General features: G+C 47.6%; 5 protein-coding genes across 7 annotated transcripts in view; 4 read left to right on the top strand and 1 right to left on the bottom strand.

Annotated features, from left to right (window-relative positions):
* LOC127604625 (uncharacterized) overlaps positions 1-19,103 on the bottom strand; it is an 84,314-nt gene that overhangs the window by 53,944 nt on the left and 11,267 nt on the right. The gene's annotated exons all lie outside the window — the stretch shown is intronic.
* gprc5c (G protein-coupled receptor, class C, group 5, member C) lies at positions 9-4,319 on the top strand. Of its 3 annotated transcripts, XM_052071792.1 has the most exons (6): positions 9-27; positions 131-270; positions 1,399-2,428; positions 3,149-3,252; positions 3,367-3,504; positions 3,631-4,319. In XM_052071792.1, the coding sequence occupies exons 3-6, from the start codon at positions 1,420-1,422 to the stop codon at positions 3,655-3,657; spliced, it is 1,278 nt and encodes a 425-aa protein (XP_051927752.1). In that variant the 5' UTR covers positions 9-27; positions 131-270; positions 1,399-1,419; the 3' UTR covers positions 3,658-4,319. The 3 variants fall into 3 exon arrangements, with proteins under 3 accessions (XP_051927752.1, XP_051927751.1, XP_051927750.1); XM_052071791.1 differs by lacking the exon at positions 9-27 and having other exon boundaries at positions 39-270; XM_052071790.1 differs by lacking the exons at positions 9-27; positions 131-270 and having other exon boundaries at positions 1,328-2,428.
* On the top strand, positions 5,255-6,687 carry oxld1 (oxidoreductase-like domain containing 1). Its single transcript, XM_052071811.1, has 2 exons — positions 5,255-5,459; positions 5,966-6,687. The coding sequence occupies exons 1-2, from the start codon at positions 5,409-5,411 to the stop codon at positions 6,278-6,280; spliced, it is 366 nt and encodes a 121-aa protein (XP_051927771.1). The 5' UTR covers positions 5,255-5,408; the 3' UTR covers positions 6,281-6,687.
* On the top strand, positions 6,832-8,691 carry pde6gb (phosphodiesterase 6G, cGMP-specific, rod, gamma, paralog b). Its single transcript, XM_052071810.1, is given in 5 exon segments — positions 6,832-7,024; positions 7,588-7,598; positions 7,601-7,776; positions 7,943-7,983; positions 8,142-8,691. Coding segments are annotated over 5 exon segments (387 nt in total). The 5' UTR covers positions 6,832-6,942; the 3' UTR covers positions 8,219-8,691.
* Positions 9,154-15,246, top strand: nploc4 (NPL4 homolog, ubiquitin recognition factor). The gene is made up of 17 exons (XM_052071782.1): positions 9,154-9,321; positions 9,955-10,035; positions 10,267-10,376; positions 10,593-10,823; positions 11,084-11,132; positions 11,245-11,339; positions 11,416-11,539; positions 11,651-11,830; positions 11,946-12,032; positions 12,138-12,209; positions 12,320-12,446; positions 12,529-12,689; positions 12,785-12,856; positions 12,939-13,031; positions 13,105-13,221; positions 13,315-13,417; positions 13,701-15,246. The coding sequence occupies exons 1-17, from the start codon at positions 9,307-9,309 to the stop codon at positions 13,859-13,861; spliced, it is 1,878 nt and encodes a 625-aa protein (XP_051927742.1). The 5' UTR covers positions 9,154-9,306; the 3' UTR covers positions 13,862-15,246.

Genomic DNA, 19,103 nt, shown 5'->3' with positions numbered 1-19,103 from the left:
ACCAGGCGTCGCTACACCCTTCACCAGGTGTGTGTGTGTGTGCTTGTTGCATGAAGTAGCGGCAGCAGCAGGAGTAGTACAAGAGCCGCAGCTTGTGCTGACGCTTGTTTGTGTTTGTGCCGCATTCGAGCCTCCTCAGACCTCTCCTGGGACTTGACTTCACTTTCTGACCTCACAAACAAGCTGACCTGGATTTGAATGCCTCGTTTGTTCCACTTTTGTCTCCTGCCTTGACCGATCTCTTCACGTGAATCTGAGGCGAGCAATCAGGTACGTGAACGCATCACTCCGACTCCGTTTCATTTGTAAATTGTGTTTGTCACTTCATACAGGTTGTACTTTTTGTCTGAGGGAGCATTTAACAAAACAACCGTTTTATGATTATTTTTTTTGTCAGACAAGTTAACAAAGTAAATATCAGTCTTTCGTGTTTCTCTCGTTTTGTTTGTTTGCCTCATTGTGTTGCGTTCGCATGTACTTCTGCTTGCTTCCAACTCAATCCACATGAGCATTGGGATGTGGATGCTTGAGAAATGCCAATCATGCCAAGGTGCACGGTCACCACGGCAACCGTCACGGGGACCTTGTCGCTATCGCACAGGCGCGGCTGACGCGAGGTCACGTGACTGGTGGGGGGACAATTAACTCCACCGCGCGCAATTGAACTCCGTTAAACTACACGACAGGGCGGCCCGGTAGTCTAGTGGTTAGCACGTGGGCTTCACAGTGCAGAGGTACCGGGTTCGATTCCAGCTCCGGCCTCCCTGTGTGGAGTTTGCATGTTCTCCCCGGGCCTGCGTGGGTTTTCTCCGGGTGCTCCGGTTTCCTCCCACATTCCAAAAACATGCGTGGCAGGCTGATTGAACACTCTAAATTGTCCCTAGGGGTGAGTGTGAATGCGAATGGTTGTTCGTTTCTGTGTGCCCTGCGATTGGCTGGCGACCGATTCAGGGTGTCCCCCGCCTACTGCCCGGAGACAGCTGGGATAGGCTCCAGCACCCCCCGCGACCCTAGTGAGGATCAAGCGGCTCGGAAGATGAATGAATGAATAAACTACACGACACTACGCTGCCGAACGCCACCGCACAGCACCAAATGAAACAATCTCGCAGTGCAGTGAACGGCACAACACTCCAATAAAGTAGACCAGACTAAACTACACCAAACTACGTCGGTCCGACTTTTAGGAAGCGTCTCGCGTTGGACATTGGTGCACTTTCACCCGCGTGAAAGTTGAAATATTTGACTTGGGTTAAACATTAATGTCTTCCTCATCTCAGAGCTGCCAAAAAGTCTCTGTGCATTGGTGTGTGTGTGTGTGTGTGTGTGAGAGTGTGAGACCGAGTGTGTATGTATGTGGTTCACACAAGTGTTTTTGTTGTGTGTGCATGTCAACAGGTAGTGTTGCTGAGGAGAGCGATGGCGTCCGACGCGAGTCGACCTACGGGTTGCGGTCCGGAAGTGTCGTCCCTCTATTTCAAGCTGTGCGACCTGGAGGCGGCGTGGGGCGTGGTCCTGGAGGCCTTGGCGTCGGCCGGCGCGGTCGTCAGCCTGGTTCTGTTCATGGTGCTGCTCGCCAACGTGCCCTTCGTGAGGGACCGCAACCGTAGGAACGCGGTGGCCCTGCACGCCATCTTCCTGGCGTGCGCGGCCGGCCTCTTCGGCCTGACCTTTGCCTTCATCGTGGGGAAGAACTTTTCCACCTGCGCCTCGCGCCGCTTCCTGTTCGGCGTTCTCTTCGCCGGCTGTTTCTCGTGCCTCCTCGTTCAAGCCGTGCGGCTCAATGCCCTCGCCAGGACCAACCGCGCCCCGCGGGCGGGGAGCTCGTGCCTCGCCGCCTTGGCTCTGTGGTCGGTGGAGGTGCTCATCAACGCCGAGTGGCTGATCATCACGGTGGTGCGCCACCCGCTGGGGCCGGACAACTCGGCGGTCGATGGCGACGTGGCGGCGGCTGTGCCTTGCAACATAGCGAACGCCGACTTCGTCATGGCGCTGATCTACGTGATGGCGCTCCTCGTTTCCGCCCTGGGCGCAGGCCTGGGCGTCATGGCGGGAAAACACAAGCAGTGGAAGAGGGAAGGCGCCCTCATCGTGGCGTGCACCCTCCTCTCCGCTGGGATCTGGGGGGCGTGGATCGCCATGTACGTCCACGGGAATCGAGCCCAGGGCAACGGCGGGCCTCGTTGGGACGACCCCACGCTGGCCGTCGCCCTGGTGACCAACGGCTGGGTCTTCCTGGCGCTGGTCACCATCCCTCAAGTGTGCTGCTCGGCCGGGGACGGAGACGGTGACCTCGTCTTTAGGGAGGACGCTTACTCGGGCTCTGCCGTCAGCTACGAGAACATCCTCAAGGAGCAGCAGAACTCTCGCAGTGTCTTCGCCGGCAACATTGAGAACAAAGCCTTCACCATGGACGAACCCGCACAAGGTCCGAGTGTGATTTTTTGTCTTTTTCTTACAAACAAACCAGAAAAAATGCGTTGGTCTCATGCTTTGAATGACTGCCTTGCAGTTCAAGGGTTCAAGGTTTGAGTCTCAGTTCTTCCCGTGCTTACATTTGTTTCTGCAAGTACTGCCACTTCCTCACACATTCCAAAAACATCAAAATGAAGACATTTTCCTCGGTTGGGAGCCGACGTGAATGTTTAACGTGAGTTGAACCATCACCTGGCGGAAAACAATTCAGCAAAATGGCAGCTTCCGGTTAATGTGTAATGTTATTGCCTAACCGTGTCCCTGAGCACCCCATCGCGTCCCGGCGGCGCGTGTTGACATTGTCTCCTTAGTGACCAACTCAGGGCAGGAAGAGGGAGGAGAACACGATACTCAATCTTTATTGTCCATCATAATGCGTCTTCGGCTCAGCGAACACAATAACGGCAATGCTAAAATAATTAAATTGAGCAAAAGGAAAATGCAATATGTTGCATATAGCTAAGGAGAAAGGAGAAATGGCAGTAAAACAGGCCAAAAGGTTGCATATAGCTAAAGAGAAAGGAGAAATGGCAGTAAAACAGGCCAAAAGGTTGCATATAGCCAAAGAGAAAGGAGAAATGGCAGTAAAACAGGCCAAAATACACACAGCGGAGTAAGAGGCAATGAAGCGTGGTTGAACTAAAAGGTGATGACTGTTTTTGTGTCCTTGCAGGCGGCACGGTGGTGTCCCCGTACAGCGGCTACATGGGTCAGCTGAGGAGTTGCGTGTACCAGCCCACCGAGCTGGCGCTCATCACCAAAGCCCGCGTGGCGTCTGTGAGTATGACGCTGACGGCATGCATGCCGGTCTCCGATGCTCCCTCTCGCATGTGCCACGCCATCTTGAACCTGTTTGGATGTCCCCCCCCCCACCCCCAACCCCATTCGCAGAATCCTCCGGAAGCACCCTACGATTCCACCATTCCCAGAGCATCGGCCCACTCTACAGCCGGCAGCGGAGACCTGCACGCCGCAAACCTCACGGATGCGACGGATACAGTCAACATGGCTCACGGAAACGGAAGCAGCGTAAGCCCACACGGACTTCCACCTCGAATGATATCAGTGTGTTTGTGTATTTTTGTGTGTACAGATCAGTTTGTTGCGTTTCCTGTCTGATTATTTTCCTCCTTTCTCGCTCTTGTGTCCCAACAGGCACAACACAGGACGCCCGAGTGGTGACGGCGGCGGTCGTCCTCCGAATTGAATCCGCTGATGATGCAAAAACAAAAACAAGACGCGAAAGAACATGCAAGTCGGCGACATTAGACCAAAAGTACACAACTCTGCACCGCACAAAAGTACACTACCACGCTGCTTTTAGATTGTACTACCGTCCACAACACAACATGGCACTGAATTGGGCTAAGGCCGCGCTATAAATCTCAACGCGACGAGAAAGGACACGACACACTAGACTAGCCAAAGGTTCTTTTTCCATGTCATGTGACCAAAGAGATGTAAATATGTTTGAATGCTTCCACATGGAAACACGCTGTGAATGTGTATGTGTAATTATATCGAATCGAACTTGGACCACGGCGTCTCTTTCATCGTACATATTTCTTGGCTTCATTTATTTGTGCTCATTTCCTGTCGTGCGCAAAGCCCGACGGGAGCCGGAGTCCGCCCGCCCGCCCGCCGTCGGCCTTCGAAGGGGAGGACGTACATCCCGCCGGTGGAAACGGGTCGAGGTCATCGGAGGGCGTTTGATGGCGTGCGTGCGTGCCATCGTCGGCAAACTCGCTCGCTCTTCTGTGTTTTTGTGCACGCGTTTCGTGACCAAAAGCTTTTGTTTTGCAAAGACACAAGTACTTTAAAGATAGTTCAATCATTCTCCTCTCTCATTCTTGCTTCCTGTTTGAACAGGACTAGTCAGCGATTCTTTGAGGTCTTTGCCCAGCTCGCAAGAGGCTGGCACAATGTTGTCTTTGTACACTCGGGACAAAGACGGCGCTGTGAGAAAAACCTTGACCGAGGACACCTGAGCGCCACATCTGCACACGAACACAAAAGTACACGCTGCACGACCCGGGTGGGTGTGTGGCATACTTTGTTGTCTACTTAGTGTGACTTCAAACCGCCTGCCAAATGAGTTAAAAAAACGAACCAGGTCAGCCTGCGTGAAAAACTTGCGGCATGAGAGCGTCTGAATTGTGTGTGTTTCAGTGGTGTGTGAGTGTTTCGGTGGTGTGTGTGAGAAGGTTGCTCTTCTCTCTTCTCTCTCTCTCTGTCCTTCACTGGTTCTCTTGTCGCTGTCTCACTTCTGTCGTCAGGCGGCATTTCAATGGACGCAGCTTGCAAACAAAGAGCCCCCCTTAGGGACCACCGGAAGGCAAACATACTACAGCGCGGGCTCACGGGGGTTGGGGGAGGGGTGGGGGCTCAGGGCGCTGTCGGTGTTGCCAACTGAAGGGCAAATAACACCTGACGTTGCGGCTTTACTTTCACTCGCAAAGATTCCTACACATAAGCACACTGTGAAACTGCAGCTTCGAAACGAACAAATAATGGTTTTCTTGTGCTTATTCTTTGAGACGACAACATCATGATTTCAGTGCATTTTACAAATTGAAAATGGTGTTTTTCTCGGATGTATAAGATGTGCGTTTTGTCAATTATAAACTGGAAAACAATGACGCGGTAAAGTACTGCCATCTGTTGGACACGTTTTTTCAACTCACGCTTGTCCTTAGCACCGCCCATACAGTTGATTGGCACGAGAAATATTTGCTTCTGATTGGTTCAAATTCCCCCCTTTGCGGCCAATCGACGCTTTTGTTTACAAGGGTTTACTTCCGGGACAATGAAAGGACGTTCACTCCTACGATTATGAAATTTACGCTCGTTCGTCTTTTTATCCCCTTGAAGACAAGTTTGAGGAGCATTGAAAACAATTCCGGGTCCCAAACGGACTTTAGTTGGATCTCGCGATGGTTTATTTGGTTGTGAACGTGGCGAGGTCGTCGGCGTCTTTACGAAAGGTCGGTAGCCACCGTGAGATTGGTTGATCGGAGCAAAACCGTTTTACGAGCATAATACGTTTGTTGCGAGGCACGCCCATCAATACTTGTAATAATCAGCATCTGATCTTATTGTATTGATTGTCGTATTATGGAGTAGTGGGCGAGTACTCCTCAAGGCGGCCGATCCTAACCACTGATACTTAAGAGAAAAAAGTCTGATATTGAATAAGTCTTTCTGCGCTGCAATGTGTCAGTTTGAGTTTTGACGCAACATCACATGTGCCAAAAACAAAGAAGTCAGTCTTTCATCACCATTATCTGTCATTGTGTTCATAGAAAGTGTGTATTTCCAAAGTACAAATGGAATCGATATGCCGTGTCAGTCAGAAAAAAAGTGTTAGTGTACTTCCCTATTGGATATTCATTTTTTTGTTTTTGTGTAGTAATGCTGGTTTGCATGACTGCGGCGCGTCACCAATCGATGTCTTCATCAGATTAAGTTCCCTCACATTCTTGTTTTCCAGCTGTGTGCGGCATCATGGACGGGCGTTCTGCTCAACCAGAATGTCCGCAACCAGTGCGTCAATCCGGGCCCACCCCCTGCGCCGGCGGCCCCTTCAGAGAGTGGCGGTGGCGGAACCGGCGCGCCTCCCGCACCCCCGACGCACTGCTGTATGAGCGGCTGTCACAACTGCGTGTGGATCGAGCATGCCGAGCAGCTCCTGGCCTTCTACAACGACGGCGGTGAGCGGGCACTGGCCGCCATCGAGGAGAACGTGCTGGACGACAACCTGAAGACCTTCTTGAAGATGGAGATTCGACTCCTCAAAAAGACGTGACGTGCCCCTGGTGAGTTTGGAGTCGGACGATGAAACCTCCCCACGCCTTGGAAATGTAGACTAGGGCTAACAATAAGTTGACTAGTCACCATTACGTCAACGGTGGTCTAAATAAGGATTCACTTGAAATGTTTACCGACTCCTCTGACAACATGTGCCCCACTTGCATGTGCGCAGAACTTTCCAGAATGGAGTTGCCTCAAGCAGAAGGTTTTGGATCCTCCCTAGGCCGGCAACGGGAATGGTGGCTGAACACAACGAGGAGACCGCCGAGTATGACTTGAGATGAGATGAACAACCGCTCGTCATCAAGTCTGTTTGCACTTTGAAATACGTATTTATTCTTGTTGTGAATACAACATGCACATATTTATCGCATTTGTGTCAATTAAACAGTGCCAGGTGCATCTTGTGGTGGTGGTGGTTGTGTTGTTGACAGTTCGTCACCGTGACAACGTGAAACCGTGGCGGGATTATGCTGTCACCGAATATGACGTAATGGAAAATGACAGATTAGTGACATCATCATCGTTAGGGACACAGGCAGGGTGATGGCAGGTCACTCTGAGCCAGTTAGGGCCCTTTATGTGGTTGCCTGTCCCCCCCCCCGCCCCCCATCTACGACATGACACAAGGCGTGTCCGCGGTAATCCCGGCCGTACATGTATAAAAGTGACGTGTCGCTGCCATCCGCTCATCTGCCGTCTTGTCGTCCGACTGTTGGTCATCCAAGCAAAGCAGCACGTGAGTAGAACGCGTCCACTTTAATGTCACAGAGGTCCCGCCAACCTCCCGCTGGCTCTTGGGGGGGGTCTTGCACACAAACTGTGTAGATAGATGGACAGACAGCCTTTTTTAAGGTTTGCTCTTAATATTTTTTTCAATTCTGTAAATATACTTGTCCATTTAGACAATGTTGCACATTTGATTTTGAAGCATTTTTGAAACTAGGATGAATACTTGATTGCCAGTTTTAATTTTGTAAATTTGAATGAACAAAAGGCTACCGCATTTCCATTTTAAATGCATTTTTTTGTAAAATAAATAAATTGTCCTATTTAAAATGCTCAGTGAATAATACGTTTGTGTTTTTGTGCGGTTGTCATTGAGAGATGCGACGCTTAAGAGCGCGAGTGTGTGCTCAGCACTTGTGCGGCATCTTCGCTAACCAGATTGAAGGCAGATTATTAAAGTGAGCCCAGGATTAGGATTACTCGTATTGCATCGGGGTCACGATGATGAAACATTGTGTCGATTGTCACTTGCCACGTATATACCGGTGTGTGTTTGTGTATATTTTTCCACAGAAAAGCATCAGCGCGCGCACACACACTGACCAGGGCGGCACAAATGAATCTGGAGGCACCCAAAACTGAGATCAAGTCGGCCACGCGGGTGAGCGGGGGCCCCGCCACCCCGCGCAAAGGCCCCCCCAAGTTCAAGCAGAGGCAGACTCGGCAGTTCAAAAGCAAGCCCCCCAAGAAGGGTGTGCAGGGGTGCGTCATTTACACATAAGTAGCAATTCCAAAAGAACAGATTCACAGAAAAAAAAGGGAATAGTTTGGATCGAGTCGCCATTCCATTGATGAATGATCAATAATAATTATTGATTGTCGTCGGCTTTGTCATTGCATCCTTTTTTTTTTTGCCCCTTGCGTGCAGGTTCGGTGATGATATCCCGGGAATGGAGGGCTTAGGAACCGGTGAGTCTTTGGACACACACGGATGCTAAACTCAAAATGTTGAGACTCCTTTTTGGTGTCGTCTGCGCAATTATCTTACAAGTGATGACAAAGCACACGTCTGTACATGTCGTCTGTGTGTATATATTGATGTGTGCTTGTGGGTGTGTGTGTTTTAGACATTACAGTCATTTGCCCGTGGGAGGCCTTCAATCATCTGGAGCTGCACGAGCTGGCCCAGTACGGAATCATCTGAGCTCGTCCGGAAACACACACACACACACACAAATAAATTAATTCATTAAAAAATGGAAAAGGAGGTTTTTTTAAATTAATGTTGTGGTCATGACTCAGCAGCTGCTCGTGTTTAGGATTGCGATCTTCTGTAAAGTTCTTGTTTGCCGGGCGGCCTGGGGTTGAAGCTACAATGTGGTGGTCGCGAGTCTGTTCATCCATCTTTGCTCACGGTTGACTCTGGACTTGTTGATTTATCGTTAAAAAAGCAGCCACACCACGTGTCTCCTTGCATCTTCTCTTTTTTTCGCTTAAGTGATCCTTGTCTAGATTTTTCTACGGTCGTCGTCATCATCAAAACAGACAGTAAAACATACTCTTTGCAGTTGTTTATTTGTGTTTGCTTGCACTTTGCTTGGTTTTCTTTGCAGCCAGCTCGGCATGGTAAAAGAGAATCGGAGAAATAAAGGTTTAAAAAAAAATGCTGGTGATGGAGATCTTTTGTTTGCTTGTCTTCTTTACAGTATGAACAAAATAAAAAATAACAAAGTAAAATTCCAATGTCCATATTGTCAATGAGGAGGATTGTCAAAATATACAGTAATATTATTCGTAACATTACATGTATGTGTATCATCGTTTTTTATCTCATTGTAATAATGGCTCAAATGAGTAAAGTAAAAATATATCCAAATAATTTGAGAGATACATTTGTAAAAAATGTTTGACAAATCAACAGGTGGTTATTGAAAAGAATTATTGTTTTAATAAATCGAATCATTCGTGACAATTCAGTTGATTTCACTTGGTAAAATTGAAACATGATAATCAATTTCATCCAATTATCTCATTGTAGTAATTGCTTTCCAAATTTAAAAAAAATAAATACAGTACTGTTTTTTTCGGGGCAGAGATGAGCGGAAACTCTTTCTTGAAACATGTTTCCAGGGGGATCGTCTGGAAAAGGGACTCGTTGCTTCCGCATCGGACACAATTGTTGGGTGCACCTGCTTTGGGATGGAGTTTTGTTGACAAACGTCGTGAAAGCGCATTCGTTCGTCAACTTGTAGCAGCGGACGACAACATTCAGTGTCCAGCGAGGGGAGCATCATGGCCGAAACTATCGTGAGTAGAAACGAACAAACAAGTGAGCGAGCCAAAAGTGACGTTTGTCGTCTCCTGGGCTCAGCTGAGGCAAAGCCGAGCTAGCCCGGTTAGCGTTAGCAGTTAGCAGCAACTGGTTGTTGTGATGAGGCAGCACAATTAGCTTGTTAGCCGGCTAACGTGACGGCCCGTTGAAAGTGGACCGGCCGAGCCGGCTAACCGGCTAAAGGCAGCTCCATGAATGACAATGTTGATTTTCTCTCATCACTACAAACATAACTTTGGCGTTTGGAAAAAAAAGAAAACATCTTCAACATCTGACAATGGTTTGTTGAAAGGCTGGCAATGTTCAAAAGTTGCTTTTTTGTTGGATTTGGTTGCATGAACCTCAATGAACTCCTCGTCAAAGTGGTTGCCAGATCTTTTTGTTTTGCACTGTCATCACTGCTCCACTGTAGTGTTGGGCTACTTGTTAAGATTGACTCTAGACTTGCTTTTATTGTAAATTCTGTGTATTTGTCTTCTTAATCGATTCCTTATGGTTTTACATTGTACTATTTCGAAGCAGGGTGCAGTTTTGGCCGTGAAAAGATGTTCTAAAACATGTTCTCATTTGTTGTTGTTGTTTTTTTTGGGGTGGGGGTGTGGTTGTAGATCATCCGTGTTCAATCCCCAGATGGAATGAAGAAAATTCCTTTGACGAAGCGGGAGACTGCTGCTGCCTTTTTAAAGAAGGTACCGTTCATTTGTACAGTCGATTGCAATGCTGCACATGAAGTCGAGAATGTTGTTCTCTGAATGTTAGAATTATTAGTCATTTTGTACTTGATGTCACAATTTAAATAAAAAAACATCTTTGCCTGGCATTTTGTGCCAGCCTAAAAAAAGATAGCGGCAGATACAGTACTCAAAATGACCGAGTTGACTTGTGTTTGATTCTGTTTCCGGTGGTGGCTGTGTTTGCAGGTAGCCAAAGAGTTTGGCTTCAACTCCAACCGCTTCTCCCTTTACCTGAACCGCAACAAAACCGGCGAAATCCTCTCGCAGAACAAAAGCCTCAGCCTGCTGAAGATTAAGTGAGCAACGGCGGACGTGAAGTCATTTCACTAAGTTGGCTTTTTGCGATTTATCTATTTAGTATTTCTATTGCACTTAATTGAACAGTGTTTGTTTGTTTTTTCTTCTTCCTTCTTTCTACCCACATTCTTGCTGCTGGAGGCTGTAAATTTCCCCAGTGTGGGACAAATAAAGGATATCTTATCTTATCTTATCTTTTTGTGCGGTCTGGGCAGGCACGGCGACATGCTCTTCTTGTTCCCCTCGGGCTCGCCGGCCTCCTCATCGTCATCGTCCGCCGAGGTGATGGACACGGCCGCCCCGCACTCATCGTCATCATTGCCATCCGCTTCCTCGTCCTTCCCGATGCCCCGCCCCCAGTCGGCGCCGCAGATCCAGGAGGATGACATCGACCAGTATCTGACCAAACAGGACGGCAAGATCTACAGGAACCGAGACGCGCAGCTGTGAGGCGACGCACACGTTAGAGATGCGCGCAGCGTGCGCTAGCTTAATGCTACCACACAGTGTGAAATGCTCTCGAGGAGCTAGCTGGTATTAGCATCTATGTTTGGGCAATTTTAGCAGAAACGCATACAAGCAGAGGTCTCCGACAAATAATGCTAAAGACACGAAAGCCCTTGACGCACTTCAACTTTGTTGTTTTACACCAAGAGCGTGACTTTTTGTCTGCTCAACTCACTGAAGTTGTCCTCTCTGGCCGCAGATGTCGCCACGGCGCCCTGGGCAAGTGTGTGCACTGCGTGCCGTTGGAGGTCAGAACAAGACTCTCCTCCTCCTCCTCCTCCTCTTTCCTCCTCCACCTTGTTCATAATCGTCTTCTCGTTTGTCTTTTTCTCCTTCCGCATTTTCTCTCTCCTCTGGCAGCCTTTTGACGAAGACTACCTGAACCACCTGGACCCGCCCGTCAAGCACATGTCGTTCCACGCGTACCTGCGAAAGCTGACCGGAGGAGCCGACAAGTGAGCGCTTCTCTGCCTTTCTTCGTTATATGTAAAAAAATAAGAAAAATAAAAAAATCTGATGTGCTATGTAAAGGGGGAAGTTTGCCGCCCTGGAGAATATCAGCTGCAAGATCAAGTCGGGCTGCGAGGGTCACCCTCCCTGGCCGGAGGGCATCTGCACCAAGTGCCAGCCCAGCGCCATCACGCTCAACAGACAGGTGGGCACGACCACCTTTTGGGCCTTTGAACCCTTCGCCGTTGCCCTCAAAAGAAAGCCGCCGTTGCAGACTTGCGCTTTTGAGTCGACGGCGTTTCTCTTTGCTGGGCAGAAATACCGACACGTGGACAATATCATGTTTGAGAACCACACCATCGCCGACCGCTTCCTGGACTTCTGGCGCAAGACGGGCAGCCAGAGGGTGGGCTACCTGTTCGGCAGGTACACGGAGCACAAAGACATCCCGCTGGGCATCCGAGCCGAGGTGGCCGCCATCTACGAGCCTCCGCAGGTTGTCCGAAATACAAGCCCCCCCGAGTGTGCTCGCTTCAAGTCGTTTGTGTGCTCAAGTTGAAATTTGCCGCGAGTGTCACCGAAAGCTCACGCTGCACTTGCGCTGCCTTCAGAACGCGACTCAGAACAGTCTGGAGCTGCTGGAGGACCCCAAAGCCGCAGCCGTGGACGAGATCGCCGCCAAGCTTGGCCTTCGGAAGGTGGGTTGCCTCTTTTCGCCGCGACGAGAGGGGGTGGGGGGCATCTTGACGCGTGCCTCACTTGCGGTACGTTTTCGCCATTTCACACTGAAATTATTTGGGCAGGTGGGATGGATTTTCTCCGACCTGATCTCCGAGGACACCAGGATCGGGACTGTCCGCTTCACCAGAAACCAGGTCGGGTAGATTTCGTAATCATGTTTAAAAATGGAAAGTCACACTTGGAGAATCGCTTCAAAACTTTGCCCTCCCGGCCCCTCCCATCTGATTTTGGTTCTTGCCAACAGGACTCGCACTTCCTGAGCGCGGAGGAGTGCATCACGGCGGGCTACTTCCAAAACCAACATTCCAACCCCTGCAAACTCTCCCGAGACGGACACTTTGGCTCCAAGTTTGTGACGGTGGTGGCCACAGGTCAGGCCGCACTTTGGCGTCCACGCGTGTGCACATTTGCCGATTGTCGCCGACCGCTGAGGATGTTGCGACCGGTTCCCAGGCGGTCCGGACAACCAGGTGCACTTCGAGGGCTACCAGGTGTCCAATCAATGCATGGCCCTGGTGAGGGAGGAGTGCTTGCTGCCCTGCAAGGACGCCCCCGAGCTGGGCTACGCCAAAGAGTCCAGTCCCGAGCAGTACGTCCCGGACGTCTTCTTCAAGGTAACGCTCGGAAGCGCACACCCGCGTCGCGCTCCCCGTCGCCCTCTTGTGTTGCTTTTGGGAAGCGGCCGTCAAGCTGGCGTTTCTGTCAACAGGACAAAGACAAATTTGGCAACGACGTCACCTTCTTGGCACGCCCTCTTCCCGTCGAGTATCTTATCATTGACGTGAGTTCCCTTTTGCGTCGTCGTCTTCCCCCCCGCGCTCGTTTGTCGCCCCCATGTGGCGGCTCTCCGCTTTCTTTCTCAGATCACCACGACGTTCCCCAAGGACCCCCACTTCACCTTCAGCTCCACTCAGCGCTTCCCCATCGAGAACCGAGAAATCCTCGGAGAGACGCAAGTAAGGGGCTCGTAGGATCCCCCCCCAACCCTGAGAAATCGGCTCCAATTATAGCTGCGGCTTTTCTCCTCAGGACTTCCACAGCCTGGCCACGTATTTGTCGCAGTGCGCCTCCGCGTCCTTCCTGGATATCGTGTCCGACTTCCATCTGCTCCTCTTCCTGGTCACCAACGAGGTCATGCCTCTGAGGGTGAGTTGGCCACCCACCATGCGCCAGCGAGCGGCGTGCGTGACCGCCGCCACCGCCGCCTGATTTGGCCCGCACGGCGCGCCCGTTTTGCAGGACAGCATCGGCCTGCTGCTGGATGCCGTCAAGACATCCGACGGGGACCTCGCTGAGACCTGGAAGAAGTCGGAGCAGTGGGCCACCATCGAACAGCTGTGCGGTAAGTACGTGGCGGGAGCTGCAAATCATCTCTCAATATTTGACTGGATTTGATGCGTGGACGACAGATATGACCAAATTATTTTTTATCTGTCAATTTCATTTTTTTTTTTTCAATTAGTTGATGAGTCTGATCCAAAACATAATTTGATGTTTCCGTCGCTGGTGTGGTCTGCAACATCCATCCGCAAAATCTCGCTCTTTTCCTAAAGACAAAAAAAAAAAATGTATACCCAAATGAGTGCACGTGGAGAAGTGACGTTTGTCTCCTCTCCCGCCAACAGGCACGGTAGGGGGGCAGCCGTCGGCTTCGGTGGGTTTCGACAGCATGGGGGACCCGTCGGCACCTCCGTCCTCCTCTGCCATGTGGTCTTGCGCGCACTGCACGTTCATGAACCAGCCCGGGACCGAGCACTGTGAAATGTGCAGGCTGCCCCGCACTTAAAACGCCCCCCCCAACCCCCCCTCTCGCAGCCCCTCCGCTTTTGCTTTCCAACGAAAGATCTCGGGGCCCCTCTGCTCTCAGTATTGAGCGCTTCCCGCTCGGATGGTTTGGACTGCAACCGGCGCTCATCGGATTGGATGACGCTCGCCTGTCGGTCTTCATCTTCGCTCAACTGGTGCTCGCCCAAATTTTTTGTTTGTCGTTTTGGTTGGTTTTGTTTGACCCGATAACGGAATCTGACAGAGCGCAAGAACCAAAAACGTGGTGCCTTGAGATACATTTTGAATTTGTTTTGTGATCTCTAATCATCTTTTGTCCAGAAGAATGGTTGTAAAGGCCACTCCAGCCCCCCCCCCACCCAAAAAAAACCCACCTCACCTGTTTTTCATGAGAAATCGACCGATGCGGAATTTGTTAGGCCGCTACCAATCCGGATATCTGTTACGATAAAATTCCTTGATCGGCTTTGAAAAATATGTAACAAATAAAATAAAATATGTGAATTACCGGCAGAAAAGAATATTTGACTGATTTACAAGAACAGAACTTTGTCCTTTGTTTATCTTGACTTTTGAAAGACAACCCCCCGCCACCCCAAAAAATCGCTCTAAAAACATTCAAGTTGAGACGCTCGTATCTCAAGGCACCGCTCCGTTTTATTGTCTTTGCCACGTGTTTTGCGAAACTTGTGCGCAGACTCACAAAGTACAATTTGGAAAGGTGCAAGGAGGCCCGACAAAAATCCCGTTCTCGCAACTTCGCAAGAAGGTCCCAAAAACGCTCAGCTTGGGAAGTCGCCCGTGCGCCTCACGAAGCAAGCCGAGTCTCGCTATTTCGTATGATACATGATTTGCGGACGCGAGTTAAAATATGTAAAGCGCACAGGCGGCGGCTTAAGTTCAAGCACTTCATTTTTCAAAATTTCCGTTGTTGATACAAAAGCGCGAAGTGGGCGGCTGAGACTTAATCGGCGTGAAGCGCACCAAATTGAAAAAGAAACCAAGCGCGATGAAGAGAGAAACTTGCTCCGTGTTCTCTCGAGGATTTGCGACATTTCCAAAACCAGGAAGGACGCATGGACACACTTGGACAGAAGGTTCCAGAGTTCCTGACGGGCATTTGCGTCCTTGCTGGCTATTTATGCCTCTTTAGGAGTTTGACTGCAATTCTGTTGATGATGTGAGAAAACGTTTTTTTTTTTTTTTTTTTAAGTCGAGACTTTTTTGTTGTTGTTTTGGGTTGGGGTTGAGTGTGGGCGTGAGAATTCTTGAGTGGTTATTTGAAGTCCTGTTAAGCGGGCGACTTATGTCGGCATTTGCTGAGCAAGCCTCCTCCTGATGTGACTTGCATTTGAAGGAATAAAAACCAAGAATTCAAAATTGCAACGTTGCTTTTGGTCTTCCTTCTAAAGCACAGGTGTCAAACTCTCCGGTCCTGGAGGGCCGCTGTCCGGCATGTTTTCCAGGATATTGGATACACTTTGTCATCCAATCGGTCCGTTCAATCTGTCAAGCGGGTTGCCTGCAGGGATTTTGAAAGTGCAGCAGGTGTCATCGACACGGGATCCACACAGTGCATCATTGTGTGGATTCAGCTAAAAATACCGTACTACACATGGTCGTTTTTTTTTTAGGCTAAAAAATGCCTTACTATACATGGGTTCAGTGTACTCGTGTTCGAGTCCCCTTTTCTTCTCACCAGCATATGCACCTATGTAGATTTGGAAAGCGACAAACAACATTTTTGCCTGTTTTCTGGCATGTGACGGGACAAAACACAAATTACGAGAGCATTTTCTTTTATATTATTTTGAAAAAAAGTTTCAACAATTGTATGGAGATGGGCAAAATTTTAGCCCATCTCCATACAATTGTTGAAAGCAAAGTTTTAGTCCACTAGACCATCACGGCTGAGGTTGTCGACCAACTTAATTATATATTTGTAGTGCATAACAGAACATGACGAATTAGTTTCAATTCCAATTTAGTACTTTGATGGCGATAAGGGGATACATTTTACTCTCCTTTTCGATAAGTCAATATGAAGTCATCCCTATTCCCCATTCTTGAGTGTGGTTACCCTGGAATTCAAGAGAGCAGTCTTGCAAGGCACCTTGCCCGTCTCCCTTTTCCTCGAACCTTTTATCAGGACTTCAGCGCACAATTATTCTATTTATTTATTTTTGTTGTGCGTGTGACTGACTTTAACAAAAAGAACACCAAAGAATTGTTGTTATTAACAATTGTAATTGTTATTATTTCAACTTTATTTGAAGTCAAGTCAACTGTATTTATAGAGCACTTTCAAACAGCCATCGCTGCATACAAAGTGCTGTATATGGAGCAATGTAACATGCACAATAAACAATAAAAATTAAGGAACACAAGATGATAAAAAAAAACGACCATGTATAGTAAGGCGTTTTTAGCCGAAAAAAACGACCATGTATAGTAAGGCGTTTTTGGCACGAAAAAAACGACATAGTATAGTAAGGCGTTTTTAGCCGAAAAAAACGACCATGTATAGTAAGGCGTTTTTGGCACGAAAAAAACGACATAGTATAGTAAGGCGTTTTTAGCCGAAAAAAACGACCATGTATAGTGAGGCGTTTTTAGCCGAAAAAAACAACCATGTATAGTGAGGCGTTTTTAGCCGAAAAAAACGACCATGTATAGTAAGGCGTTTTTGGCCCGAAAAAAACGACATAGTATAGTAAGGCGTTTTTGGCCCGAAAAAAACGACAAGGCGTTTTTAGCCGAAAAAAACGACCATGTATAGTGAGGCGTTTTTAGCCGAAAAAAACAACCATGTATAGTGAGGCGTTTTTAGCCGAAAAAAACGACCATGTATAGTAAGGCGTTTTTGGCCCGAAAAAAACGACATAGTATAGTAAGGCGTTTTTAGCCGAAAAAAAACGACCATGTATAGTAAGGCGTTTTTGGCACGAAAAAAACGACATAGTATAGTAAGGCGTTTTTAGCCGAAAAAAACGACCATGTATAGTAAGGCGTTTTTGGCACGAAAAAAACGACATAGTATAGTAAGGCGTTTTTAGCCGAAAAAAACGACATAGTATAGTAAGGCGTTTTTGGCCCGAAAAAAACGACATAGTATAGTAAGGCGTTTTTAGCCGAAAAAAACGACCATGTATAGTGAGGCGTTTTTAGCCGAAAAAAACAACCATGTATAGTGAGGCGTTTTTAGCCGAAAAAAACGACCATGTATAGTAAGGCGTTTTTGGCCCGAAAAAAACGACATAGTATAGTAAGGCGTTTTTAGCCGAAAAAAACGACCATGTATAGTAAGGCGTTTTTGGCCCGAAAAAAACGACATAGTATAGTAAGGCGTTTTTAGCCGAAAAAAACCGACCATGTATAGTAAGGCGTTTTTGGCACGAAAAAAACGACATAGTATAGTAAGGCGTTTTTAGCCGAAAAAAACGACCATGTATAGTGAGGCGTTTTTAGCCGAAAAAAACAACCATGTATAGTAAGGCGTTTTTGGCCCGGAAAAAACCACATAGTATAGTAAGGCGTTTTTAGCCGAAAAAAACGACCATGTATAGTGAGGCGTTTTTAGCCGAAAAAAACCACATAGTATAGTAAGGCGTTTTTAGCCGAAAAAAACGACCATGTATAGTGAGGCGTTTTTAGCCGAAAAAAACCACATAGTATAGTAAGGCGTTTTTAGCCGAAAAAAACGACCATGTATAGTGAGGCGTTTTTAGCCGAAAAAAACAACCATGTATAGTGAGGCGTTTTTAGCCGAAAAAAACGACCATGTATAGTAAGGCGTTTTTGGCCCGAAAAAAACGACATAGTATAGTAAGGCGTTTTTAGCTGAAAAAAAACGACCATGTATAGTGAGGCGTTTTTAGCCGAAAAAAACAACCATGTATAGTGAGGCGTTTTTAGCCGAAAAAAACGACCATGTATAGTAAGGCGTTTTTGGCACGAAAAAAACGACATAGTATAGTAAGGCGTTTTTAGCCGAAAAAAACGACCATGTATAGTAAGGCGTTTTTGGCACGAAAAAAACGACATAGTATAGTAAGGCGTTTTTAGCCGAAAAAAACGACATAGTATAGTAAGGCGTTTTTGGCCCGAAAAAAACGACATAGTATAGTAAGGCGTTTTTAGCCGAAAAAAACGACCATGTATAGTGAGGCGTTTTTAGCCGAAAAAAACAACCATGTATAGTGAGGCGTTTTTAGCCGAAAAAAACGACCATGTATAGTAAGGCGTTTTTGGCCCGAAAAAAACGACATAGTATAGTAAGGCGTTTTTAGCCGAAAAAAACGACCATGTATAGTAAGGCGTTTTTGGCCCGAAAAAAACGACATAGTATAGTAAGGCGTTTTTAGCCGAAAAAAACCGACCATGTATAGTAAGGCGTTTTTGGCACGAAAAAAACGACATAGTATAGTAAGGCGTTTTTAGCCGAAAAAAACGACCATGTATAGTGAGGCGTTTTTAGCCGAAAAAAACAACCATGTATAGTAAGGCGTTTTTGGCCCGGAAAAAACCACATAGTATAGTAAGGCGTTTTTAGCCGAAAAAAACGACCATGTATAGTGAGGCGTTTTTAGCCGAAAAAAACAACCATGTATAGTGAGGCGTTTTTAGCCGAAAAAAACGACCATGTATAGTAAGGCGTTTTTGGCCCGAAAAAAACGACATAGTATAGTAAGGCGTTTTTAGCCGAAAAAAACGACCATGTATAGTAAGGCGTTTTTGGCCCGAAAAAAACGACATAGTATAGTAAGGCGTTTTTAGCCGAAAAAAACCGACCATGTATAGTAAGGCGTTTTTGGCACGAAAAAAACGACATAGTATAGTAAGGCGTTTTTAGCCGAAAAAAACGACCATGTATAGTGAGGCGTTTTTAGCCGAAAAAAACAACCATGTATAGTAAGGCGTTTTTGGCCCGGAAAAAACCACATAGTATAGTAAGGCGTTTTTAGCCGAAAAAAACGACCATGTATAGTGAGGCGTTTTTAGCCGAAAAAAACCACATAGTATAGTAAGGCGTTTTTAGCCGAAAAAAACGACCATGTATAGTGAGGCGTTTTTAGCCGAAAAAAACCACATAGTATAGTAAGGCGTTTTTAGCCGAAAAAAACGACCATGTATAGTGAGGCGTTTTTAGCCGAAAAAAACAACCATGTATAGTGAGGCGTTTTTAGCCGAAAAAAACGACCATGTATAGTAAGGCGTTTTTGGCCCGAAAAAAACGACATAGT

Source organism: Hippocampus zosterae, chromosome 7, assembly GCF_025434085.1.
Source record: "Hippocampus zosterae strain Florida chromosome 7, ASM2543408v3, whole genome shotgun sequence".
NCBI classification, from domain to species: domain Eukaryota; kingdom Metazoa; phylum Chordata; class Actinopteri; order Syngnathiformes; family Syngnathidae; genus Hippocampus; species Hippocampus zosterae.
The sequence above is the reverse complement of the archived record's forward strand: the minus strand, read 5'-3'. Positions and strand labels throughout refer to the sequence as shown.